The sequence below is a fragment of the Takifugu rubripes genome, chromosome 10, assembly GCF_901000725.2.
Source record: "Takifugu rubripes chromosome 10, fTakRub1.2, whole genome shotgun sequence".
Lineage (NCBI taxonomy): Eukaryota > Metazoa > Chordata > Actinopteri > Tetraodontiformes > Tetraodontidae > Takifugu > Takifugu rubripes.
In genome coordinates, this window is record NC_042294.1 from 10,903,677 (window position 1) to 10,915,537 (window position 11,861).

Consider the following 11,861-nt stretch of genomic DNA (forward strand, 5'->3'; position numbering starts at 1 on the left):
GCTCGCTCTTGTTGTCCGGGCCCGCCTCCTCCTCCTCCTCCTCCCCCCCCGCCCCCCCGGCTGCGGGGAGGGTAAAAGTCGAGGACTCCTCTCTCTCTGCCATTGTTTCAGTTCTGGAAGTCAGGGCGCGGGGACGAGACGTCGGTCGGGTGCGGGACGGCGGCGCTGTCGTCATGACGGGCTCCGGTCCGAGGCTCGGGGTCCTGCTGCTGCTGGCGGTGCTGCTGCAGACTGTGGTCGTCACCATCACCGTGCTGCACTTCAGCGCCGCGCTCAACTCGGTAAGGTCGCGATGTGGGTTCGGAACCGGAGACGCAGCGCGCGCAAGGTCCTCCAGGATCTCTGACAGATTCCTCTGTTGGACCGGGGGGGGGGGGGGGGCGACCAACCGCAGAGTAGCTTTCAAAGCCTCAAATCGACACACGCTGACTTTCGTTTCTTCTGCATCTCGGCGCGCGTTTTATTATGATGAGCTGTAATTATCAGGCAGCGATCCGTGTGCGTGCCTGTGCGCGTCCTGGGCTTTAGCTCACCTGGATCCGGTCCAGCCTGACGCGCAGGCCGTGTTTACGGGAGCCGATCTTCAAACCAAATCAGCTGAGGAGGAAATAGAATTTACTGGTAGTTGATGCGCGCCGATCACGCGCTTCATATCTAGAATTGTCATTGATGATATTGGATTTTTTTTTTTTTCCCATCCACGCAATTAAGAATCAGGGAAGAGAACTTTAACACCTGTGTGCTAACAAGCTAATATAAACAGTGGAGTCCAAAACACCTGTAGAGGAGGAAACCGAGTTAAACAAGCACTAAAAAGCCTCCTGACACTGATTTGGTGGGTGTTTAAATGCACACGCACGCGGTTTACCTCCGGAACCGTGACCCAGCGAGGCTCTCCTCCTTTTCTTCTGTCTTGGTCCAGATTACAGAGTTGTTCGCGAGGAGCAGCGTTTCTTGCCTGACGGGGGTCGAGCTGCAGGGCGTCACGGCCGAACGGGGTGGTCCCTGCTGGCAGGTCACTCAGCAGCTTCACCTGCTCATCGAGAAGGTAACGTCCCCTCAAAGTTCTGCAAAGTTCTGCAACCCAACAGTCTGGACCTGGTCTGACACGGAACCACCCATGAAGCGGTTTCAGCCTTCGTCGATCAGTATTAATGACTGATTATTTGGCCCTGAACTCTGATCTGCGCTGGATCAGAATCTCCCCACCCACTGGAGTTTAGAGAACACACGTGTGCGCGCGCACACACACACACACGCACACACACACACGCACCGCAGCCAACAGATGACAAACGGCGTTATTTCACTTTTAGAGCTGCATTTTTGTGGCCGTGGTGGAAAGTTCAAGGAAAAGGACTGAAAACAAGAATGTAGACCGACCAGGAAACAAACTCTGCTCGGATTAACCGGAGAGTTTAATCGAGAGCAACCGACCATTCACAGCTACTGACGTCCGATAAAGATGCTTTAAGAATTAATTTAACTGGCTAATTCGTCGACAGCCGCCCCAGTTAAACTTGAGCTTCGGACTTTTGACTTTCCACTTGTTGTGAGCAGAGAAATCAGACAGACTGGAACAGGCTGTAAACGGTGATCTGCTGGATCGACAGGTGCGGCAGGTTGGCTGGTGGAGCCTACATTACCCACAATGCAACCCGACATTCAAATGTCTAAAAATAACGCTGTTTTTAAAAAAAAAAAAATTATTTAAAATTGTTCTTTTCTACAGCATAAATCACAAGAAAAACTTTAAAGTTACGCTTGAAAACCTTTTGAACTTTCAATTAAATTTAATGACATTAAACGGAAAAATTTTAATGGTCAAATTTAAAATTTAAGTGAAAAAATGTGTTATTTGGGATTTCTAAAATCCAGATTATTGCTGGTCTCCTGTACGGCTGACCTCAGATCTGAACAGGAGAAAAATGCTGATCGGCTGCAAACAAAGAACTCCTTTATAGCTGAAGAAGAGATGTGATCTTGTGTGGTTTCATTAGGGCTGGAATGCCTTTACCTGCTCTCACACACACACACACACACACACGCACGCACGCACGCACGCACACACACACACGCACCAAGCTCGATCGACTTACATTTACAAATTTTTTTTTGTCAACCTCAGAATGTTCCGGGTATCGAGAGCCCAGGAAATTTTACTCTGATTTCTTCTTCCCACTCAGAAGCCCGTGTCATCATTCCTGACTGTTTTCAACCCCAAACGATTGCAGAAATAATGGGTAGAAAAGCTTTAGTTTGGCCCGAACGTTAATTCTTCTTGATCTGTGATGCAGATGTATTAAATCCACAGATAAATGTGTCAATTTGTTAGCCAAAATGACCTCCTGAAATCATCCAGATGCAACGTTTAGTCATGACTTCCAGCTGCGCTGATTGAATGCAGGTACACTAAATCCAGCCCATAAATTTGTTTACTCCTGTCGCAGATCTTTGGGTCATTACTGAAGCTGTAAAAGCAGAACTTTAAATGGGAATCGTTAATCTTTGCAGCCCATCCGGGCAACAACAGAGAACTAATCCCAGTCAAACATACGATATTTGTTATCTATCGAACGCCTTCTTTTATAATCCGCTTCCTCCCGGCTCAGAATGTCTGTTTTTTACAGCCAATTATATTTAAGTGCCTGGAAACAAAGTGAACTGACGTAAACATGGGCTTCGGCTAACGAAAGCGGTTCTCACGCGTTTGATGGCAGGATTAACATTCTCTGCTCTTGGTCCCGCAGTCTTTGTCAGAGCGGTTCCAGAGGCAGATCTCCTCTGCAGTAAGAGGTGAGATGTCAGATTTGGACTTTAGATTTGGGATTCAGTCTCCCCATTTCCGACCGGGCTTCTCGCCTCCAGATGAAGTGTCGCGGGTTTTGCCCTCCCTCGTGATGGTGGACCGAGGTTCTCCTCGCCCCAAAGTGGCGGCTCACGTCACGGGCAGCTTTGTGCCTCAGCTGGACCGAGAGGGAAGAGGTGAGTTCTAAACTCCGGGGATCTCCGCTGGGCTTTACGGGGCCCTGATGTTGGTTTTCCTCGCTCTGCAGCTCCCGCCTCCGCCGGGCGTCGCGTTCAAGGTCAGAAGATCCTGTGGTGGGAGGGGCAAAAAGGTCTGGCCTTCCTGCAGGATGTGCAGCTGGTGGACGGGGAGCTGGTGGTGCCGTGGCCCGGCCTCTACTACGTCTACGCCCAGACCTACTTCAGACACACGCACTCGCTGGAGGAGACGGAGGAGGAGGGGGAAGTGGAGGGGGACAGAGGGCGACCGCTGCTGCAGTACGTGTATAAAAAGGTGAGCATTTGTTCCATTTAACTCTTAGATCTTTACTTGTTCGTATGCTTTATTTGGTGGGAACATCCAGACTCACCTGTCTGTTTGCCACCAGGTGAACTCCTACCCAGTTCCAATCCTGCTGATGAAAACAAGCCAAACCTCCTGCTGGTCCCGGGGATCCCAGTTCTCTCTGCACTCCGCCCACCAGGGGGGGCTGTTCCCGCTCGGGAGCGGCGACCGCCTCTTTGTGACTGTGACCAACGCCACCGCTGTGGACATGGACGAGAAGAGCAGCTTCTTTGGGGCGTTTCTGGTCAGCTAGGTGTGTCGATCTGGGGCAAACGGACAGGTCAGACCATGTTTCTAACATTTAAACACAGACTGCTGTCATTCATCAATGGAATCCAGCTGTGACTCCAGGAAAAATACCTGTTCTAATCGCATCAAAGGAAGGATTGGATCTTTTTTTTTTACCAGTTTTTGAAGGTAAAGAAGATATTTGTGGCTGCATCCATTAGCTGATCTTCAATTTCTCTTCACGGCCACATCTTTCGCCTAAATATTCTGCTCCGCGCCGATGGAAAAATAATCCTGCGGTGAAAAATTTGAGTGTTTTCTGAGATCAAACCGTAATCAAATCACAGCTGAGCTGTCGAAACCCTTCAGAAAGATCCCAGGAAAGATGTTCCATGCAGATCTGGAGTCGATTATAAACGACGAGCCACCACAAGGACTCAGTGGTTTTCTCACTTTATTTTCCCATTAGTTCCACTTTCGCAGAGCGTTTTAATCCCCGTCCGGAACACTGCCCCCTAGAGGAGAAGGACGGCGCAGCGATCGAAAATCTTGTTAACTGCTTAAGTTTTTCCAGTAAACGCCGGGTTTTTATTCTGTTGTTGTTACAAAGATGTAAATATTCTGTCGAATTTTATATTTTTTCACTTTGCAAATTTTGGACCTGCAGAAGAATCACTTCATTTCCCCTCCACACAGGAAAGTCATTTGTGTCTAAATCCTCCATGAATACATGATTGAGGTTGTAAATTAAAAAAACAAAACGCCTCCAGTTGATTAACTTCATATAGAAAGTTGAAATAAAACTATTGGAACTTACTGTTTAATTTCTGGCTGCATGAGATTTGTCGTGAAAACTGGGCCAGTTGAGAGAGGATCCAGATGTTGAAAAGCAGCCCCCGCTGCCTGAACATCCACCTGCAGGCAGCATCTGCAGACCTGAGACCGGCAAAACACACAGACATGGTTCCGAGAATGGACCGGGTGATCTTTGGAGAGGTTCTGAAATTTACTGCACAGAAAAATGGAAAGATCAACATTTCGGTGGCCTCTAACCACAGGGCGAGAGCAGGCGCTGCCCTCTAGTGGTCAACCTCGGTACTGCAGGAACAACCCAGAAGGAAAATAATCACACAGCACTCGTAGATTTCTCATTTTCTTTTTTGTGGAAATATGTTACAGTTATATTACATTTCTTTAAATGCCCAGAGGGAGAACAAAAAAAACCCAACATTTAGAGACATTGAAAAACAAACACCGAGAATGAGACGGCAGCAGAACTGGGAGAGAACCGGAGCCTGGAACAGACTTGATGGGCAGCCGTGTGCAGAGCCGGAGCCCAACATGTGACCGCTGTTACAAGACGTCCAATAAATACTGCAGATGCCGTGATTCTAACATGATGAACAGAAAGAAAAACAAACGGAACAGGTGTGCTCTTCTCGAGTCAACGTCGTGTTTAGCAGCATGTACGTAGCTTCCAGATAAAAAAAACAAAAAAAAAAACGAGGCGTAGACGGCAGTCGACCAGAACATTTGAACACAGCACAGACTTTAACTAATCACCCCTGCTGATAAGGCAAATTAATCGTCTCTAAATCCTGAAAAAAGTGCCCCTAGTGTCGGGTGGGGGGTGTGTAGCTGAGCAGATACCTCGCTTGTCATGGATTCCGTGGAAAAACGTGTGGCTTTGGGCCGGTCGTGCACTCCAACAGCGGGGGTTTGGTCCCGTTTCACTGTTCTGATTGTATTCTTAATTCAACGGCAGGTGTAAAAATGTTCTGGCTGAACGCATCTGCACCAGCTTTCATTGGTCGTTAACTTATAAAACTTCTTCTTTAATGGAAAAGAGATGGCTCCATGTACAAAATGTGTTCTGTTTTATATAAATTACAACAGTCTCTGATGAAAATGACATCTCTGTTCCTGCCATTATACCATCCGCCTCCAAACGCTCCCCTCACACGCTCACACGCCCACGCACACGTGCGCCCACGCGGGCGGGTGTGTGACCGCGGCCGACCTCCCCGCGTGGGCCGCACCACACACGACCCGGGTGACAAAACTGAAAAGAAATCTCTGCACATACAGTAACGCTACATCGCCTCTCTGTTCCCGCTTCCTTTCTGCATTTGCACGCAAGACCACAAGCACGGTGCAGTTCCGGGCGGCTAGCGGACTAGCGCCCGTCACTGTAGCTGCCTTGTTCTGGCTCTGCCCCCGCGGGTCCCGGCCACGCCCCGGCTGGAGGAGCTGTCGGGGCGAGGAATGTGCGCCGCGAACCGGCTAACGGACCTCAGCAGTCGAACCGCATCTCCAGTGAGTCGTCGAAGGCCCTGCTGTCGTGTCCCGCGCCCGACAAAAAGGTGGCCGTGACCGGCGCCCCCGTCGCCGTGGTGACGTTGAGAAGGGTGCCCCCGGGGGAGCTGGTGGCTGGACCCCGGAGCGCGGCCGCCGTGATACTGGTGAGGTTGATGCCCAGCGTGAGGCGAGTCTGCTCCAGGGCTTTCTCGGGGACAGCGAAGGCCTCCAGTTTCTTCTCTCCGTTGGCCATGTAGGAGTTCTGACACCCGCGGCAGATACAGTCCAGACACGCCTGAACAAAACAGCCACGATCAGAGGACAAAACATTCTACGCTTGGTTAAACGGTCCCTTTGACTATCAGCAACTTTCCTTACCTTCCTATTTGAGTAACAGGGGCAGCGCTGCCCCCTACAGGTCAGAACGGAGGGATTCTGCGTGGCCCGTCCACACTTGCAGCCCTTTTTCTCCACGGGCTTCTTGTACTGTGGTTTCGAGGGGCTCGGCGGGTGGGTCAGCGGGTGAGTATGAGGGTGTGACGGTACTCTGTCACGAGGTTGCGCACGTGCCTTCGGAGCCCCCTGCCTCGCTTTGGTATAAGCCTTCTTGGGAGCCCCGTGATGGTCCACAGTCTTTTTCAGAGATTTGTTGGAGACAAGCACGGTCTTGCCAACCTTAGGGGGGCCACCATTTGGCACGGGGGCCAGGTGAGGTTGGGGAGTGGCTGCAGGGTATTTAGGCTCCTGTCTGCTGGTGGCTGTGGGGTTGGGGTTATGAGGGGAGCTGATGGCCCCAAGGGGGCGCCCTCGCAACAGGCTGGAGATGGGGAGCGGCTGCACCTTCTCACTGTCGCTTTCCGAGTGAGAGCGTTTTCGGTGGTAGCGGGGGGGATTGTGAGGTATCGCTGGGGAGGGTTGTGGGGGCGCATGCGATGTGGGCTGTGTGTGAGGCTGCAGGAGGTGGGGGCTGTTTCCGGTTAGGAGGGAGGGAATGAGGTGGGAAGAGTCAGTTGGGCATTGCGGCCCGTTGAGGCTGGACTGATGCATAGATGGCGGGCAGTCTGCGTGGGGGCACGGCTCGGGTTCGGCGTCCGTCTCCAGCGTCCTGAGCACCTCCTCGACACTTAACAACAACGGACCCCCGCCGTGTTTTAAGTCATCCCCAAATGCGCTGATGTCACAGAGCCCGACGTCCCCGGTGCCCGTGACACTCACGCAAACAGGAATCTCCTCAGAAAACCTCTCCTGTTTCACTATTCCCCCGCCCGTTTCTATGGTGATGTGCTGCAAAGAGTCCGAACTGACCAGGCCGTTACAGCCGTGGAGCCCATTCACGCTGATAGAGCCCGGCTCCTCCACCTTGAGCTCCTTCGTGAGAGGAACATCATCAGTCTGACACACAGTGGAGGTGGAGGCGGGCTGCAGCGGGCTCAGAGACTCGGAATCGTCCTCTGCTTCTGTCTCGCCCTCCGCCAGTGTCTGGCCCTCGCTGAGGATGGCCTGGAGGTCTGGCGAGTTGCTGGCAGCACTGGCTACATGTGGAGCAAGCGGTGACTGAGTGATGTAAAGACAGAGCTTCCTGTAACAGTGGACCAGCAAAGAAAGCTGCCTGTTTTCTTCAAAGCGGGAATAGTCCTTACACCAGCTACAGGACGGCTTTAGCTGCATCCTCTGACCTTTACAGCCCCGGCATACGTAATGTTGACATGATGAGTCGGTGGGAGCGATGGGGTCCTGCAGCAGGTTACCTGAAAAGGCAAAAAACACAGCTTTCACCGAGGCCGCGGATTAGGTACACAACACGTTAGCCCGGACGGCACGGTCTTGGTCGGTTCTGAAATCCGCTGGAGCCTCGACATTGTAAATGAGAAGGTGAAACAAAAACTAAACATTTAAAACATGCGGCTTCTACATTTATTTAAAAAAAAATCTCTCAATAAATTCTTCCAGCTAATATTGGTAAACCAAGCGGTGCCTGGCGGTGTGCCAGGCTGGGCGACAACTGCCCTTTGAAGGGGCTTCCTTAGCAACGCTGGTTGCTAGGGAGTGCAGCTGCAAAAAGGTGCATTCATGAAAAACAAAAAACCCATTCTATACCGCCTATCTGATAAATCCATCACCAGCTGCAAAATGTCTACATTTATTCTGATGTACAAAGTGCCCGTGTATTGATTCGCCTTCACTGAATATTGGTGGGGAATCGATCAATATCACAAGCCTCTCTTTGGAAACACAGCAATGTGATTTTTCTACATATAAATCCGCACAAGTATCCACTCACGGCGGCTGAGTGATGATGAATTATGCACGTGTGTTCAATAAATCAAACGTGATGTTTATTTCGAGCTCGATAACCGCAGCAAAAAGAAACAAGACACGCGTTGAAACGTTAAACACGTCTTTGCTTTCTTGGGCCACAGCTGTAGGTTTTCTGTTGTGCAATGCCGCGTATAGCAGGCTCGTTAATAAACACTAGGGATGGTGAAAGACGCCCCTGTGCTGCCAAGCAACACGCAGAGGGGGTGTGTCACGGTGGGTGGGGCTTAGAATAATGACGCATTCACTGCACATCGGAGAGGACAGCTTTAGCATGAAAACATGCCCATCGTGTCAAAATGTACACCTGAGTTGAGGCTGCCAATGTGTCTATTTAAATGCTGCATTTTTTTTAAACTATTGATAATCTATAGGTGGTCCAGTAAAAAGTTATATTGTTGAACGTCTTTGACAACGTGCCGGACAGCGACCGGGTGTCTGGAAATACCCACCGTGTTTGAAAGCACCATTTTAAGCGGTTCTGCCTCAGCTGCCAACTCCCGACAGAATAATTTATAGTCACAATAATGCACAAATCGAATCCACACTCACCGCACACCAGGCACGACAGGGACTGGCGGAAAAACGGCAGCAGCTTGCAGAGTTCTGCGAGAGCTCGGGGGTCTCTGGGGTCACACTGCAGCACCGAGCGGCTCGCAGACACATACAGGGAAGTCGCATTGACCGGGTTCATTTCAGCTGCCCTTCCCACGGCCCGGCTCCGGTAGATGAGAATATGTATGTTAAAAATCCAACGTCACGACGTAAAACAACAAGCTAAACGTCTGCGCGGCTGCCCTGCTCTGTGTCTTCAAATCACAGGTTTTCTCTAAGGAGTCTGGTGGCTTGGAAGAGAGCATAGATGGACAGACAGAATTCAGTCCGCCGTCGATAAAACACACAAAAGCAGCATTTCCAAGTCGCATTTGCGGCTGCAGATCACATCCAATCCATCCCCGACGTGCCCAGACTGCTATAATAAAGCGTATTCACAGTCATACATATGAACACGGCTTACTCAGCGTCCGCGTAGTTTGTTCTCATGAAATCCTTGAGTTTGGATCACATAAAGCATCGTGGGTCGCCCTTTCCATCGGCTTGATACTACTTGCAGCTGGTTAACTAGCGGCGGCTCCAAAATTCAAACAGGGGCTTAAGTATTCGGTTTTCCAATGGTTTCTCCGGATAAATCCACAGTCCAGAGACAGGCTCATCCCGGGATTTCACGTCCATACTAAAGTTGGCATCACACAGTGCGTTTATTATTCCCCACCGAGGCTTCCCGGGCTCCTGCCTCACCCGGGGGTGCAGCCCCGGTTGGCTCGTTATGATTGTGTTATTGTTTGCGGAGATTCAAGGTGGACCGAAAACAAAACAGGCCGCCTCGGATTCGGGAGCAGCTCTTGGACAGAACCGCGGACGGCTGTATGATTTGAAACAGTCTATTTTAGTTGCGAGGGTGCGGTGGTGGTCACCGGACTAGAACGCTTCAGCGCTGAGCTCCGCCGTTTCTATCGACGTGAAGAAAAATAAACCAGGGGAAGCACCGGCTTCGCGTGATAGTGGCGGCCGCCGCAGCTATTCCGGGAAGCCGGCTACCAAAAGCAGGCCGCTGCCCTCTTCTCGCGATCAACGGGGGTCTCGTTCTCGGCTCAGCGGGAATGAAGCGGGGAAATCCAGGGTTCGGGAGAATTAATTTCCTCCCGCGGCCCTCGGTAGACGTCTGCAGCACCAGCGAAGACAGAAATTGATTTAAATCCCAATTTGACTGCGTTGTTGTCGTTAGCCACCGAGTGTTGCTCATAACTCCCGTCGTTTTCCTACACACATGTAAGGGGGCGCTGTTGCTCAAGTCTCGCGATAACTCGTAAGGCGGGCATTTAAAAAGCAATGACGTTCACGTAAAGTACAATAAAGTAAAAATGATGAACACATGGCAATACAAAAACAACCCCTCTACATAAACTACTACATCACACGCATGAACATTGTCAGAAACAGAGGGAACATGTCACAGACATGTATTTGAGAGCTTTGTGTGAGGAGTTCAAAGATTAAAGGTCAATGTTACTGAGATGGAAAACTAATGAATCTCGAATGGAAAATGAGTGATTGAATGATCTCAGACAACTGTCATTTCCAGGAATTTGCCTCGGTCATTAAAGTTACAAAAATAAAGAAATAAAGTGATAAACTGATTAGTTGTGGTGGTAACCTAAAATGGGGAACAAAACATTGCTTCAGTTAGTCAGTAGGCGTGGGTTCTGATTACTATACAAATAGCTCATCGATAGTGAATCAGATATCTTCTTCTGGTTTCTATAATCTATTACAGCTATCTGCTGAGAGGAATAAAGTAGCATGAGTATTTCTGATACATTCCGTGTATCTGAGTAATTCCTTTTCTAGGATTTTGAGCAGTGTCTCACGTCAGTATAACGGCGGCAACCAGGAAACTATAAATAGCCGGTCTAAGAGAATCATTCATAGTTTCCCTCTGAGTAACGTTAGGTTTTGTGATTCCCCTTTATTTACTGGGGAAAAAAGGAGCATGATAAATGCTATATTTTTAAAAATGATTAATTCATGAAAAAAATAGGTGGTGACATAATATGCGCATTCCTGATCAGTTATTTTCTTTAAACTGTTATCAGCTGATTGTCCAAGGGAATGTTGAGACCATATTGAGGATGTCCTGATGAAACCTGGAAGGAATAATCAACATACAACACCTCAGCCATGTTTATAGCCAGACTGATGGAATACAAATGCACAAAATTATCAGATCTTTGTGAACAAAATGACGTTTCAGCTGTTTGACAGGACAATTAAATTCCTTATACGAGTATGCTGTCATTTAGGTGAAAAGTGAAGCAGCATCACCACGGACAGGGATGGACCCTGCACCGGATATTCCAGCAGAACATGGACATAAATGGACACGACAGACAGGCCGTCTCACCTCCTGCACGTGTTTGTCTGTCCATGTTGTGGCATGACTCTAGCATGGCTATTTCCATCGAAGCGATATTGCTCATGGCAGTCAGAGTTCCTCTTTTTTCCTCATAAAAGATCACACCTCAGGGCCTCGTTTATGCTCAGACCCTGCTGAGAAACATTTCCTGCTGAGATCCAGAGTCGCTCTGAAGATGTGGACGAACTCCTGTTCCGGTCGCCTGGTTTGTGTGATCATCCTGGCTGCAGCGGTGCTGGTTTCACCCTTAGAAGGTACCTTTAACCATCATCTGCTGGATGATTCTTGAGAGCTTTCCTTTGACATATTTGACCTTGGGTAGAGATAAAATATCACATCTGACATGTTGAAATTCAAAAGTATTGTGAAGAACCTACTTGTCCTGCCTTTTAACACCCTTCCCTCTGAACCAGGAGTGATGTAGCACTGGAGTAACGATTTTGTTGCATTCCTGTCGATCTCAGTTGTTGCTGCGAAAACCTACGTTCCTGTTGTTGGTTTATCCTGCTGTTCAAAAGTCAGCACCAGCAAGATCCCGGGTACAGTCAAACTGTGCTACGAACAGAAGCCCCGAGTGGACTGCAACCGCCATGCCTTCCGGTAACAGTGTTTTGACCCAGCCTCAAGTTTACCTTTGGCTACTTTTGGTCGTCGCTGAAATGAGCCCATTTAAACGTTTAAAGAGAATAATTT

General features: G+C 49.5%; 2 protein-coding genes across 2 annotated transcripts; one reads left to right on the top strand and one right to left on the bottom strand.

Annotated features, from left to right (window-relative positions):
• The first annotated feature begins 89 nt into the window (after positions 1-89).
• Positions 90-4,400, top strand: LOC101061420 (tumor necrosis factor ligand superfamily member 10-like). Its single transcript, XM_003968157.3, has 6 exons — positions 90-281; positions 923-1,048; positions 2,751-2,796; positions 2,869-2,985; positions 3,057-3,301; positions 3,396-4,400. Exons 1-6 carry the CDS (start codon positions 174-176, stop codon positions 3,603-3,605), a joined length of 852 nt encoding a protein of 283 aa, XP_003968206.1. The 5' UTR covers positions 90-173; the 3' UTR covers positions 3,606-4,400.
• Positions 4,248-10,039, bottom strand: LOC101061190 (E3 ubiquitin-protein ligase MSL2-like). The gene is made up of 3 exons (XM_003968156.3): positions 8,747-10,039; positions 6,257-7,626; positions 4,248-6,173 (listed from the first exon to the last, which is right to left on the bottom strand). Exons 1-3 carry the CDS (start codon positions 8,886-8,888, stop codon positions 5,874-5,876), a joined length of 1,812 nt encoding a protein of 603 aa, XP_003968205.2. The 5' UTR covers positions 8,889-10,039; the 3' UTR covers positions 4,248-5,873.
• Between the last annotated feature and the right edge of the window lie 1,822 nt (positions 10,040-11,861).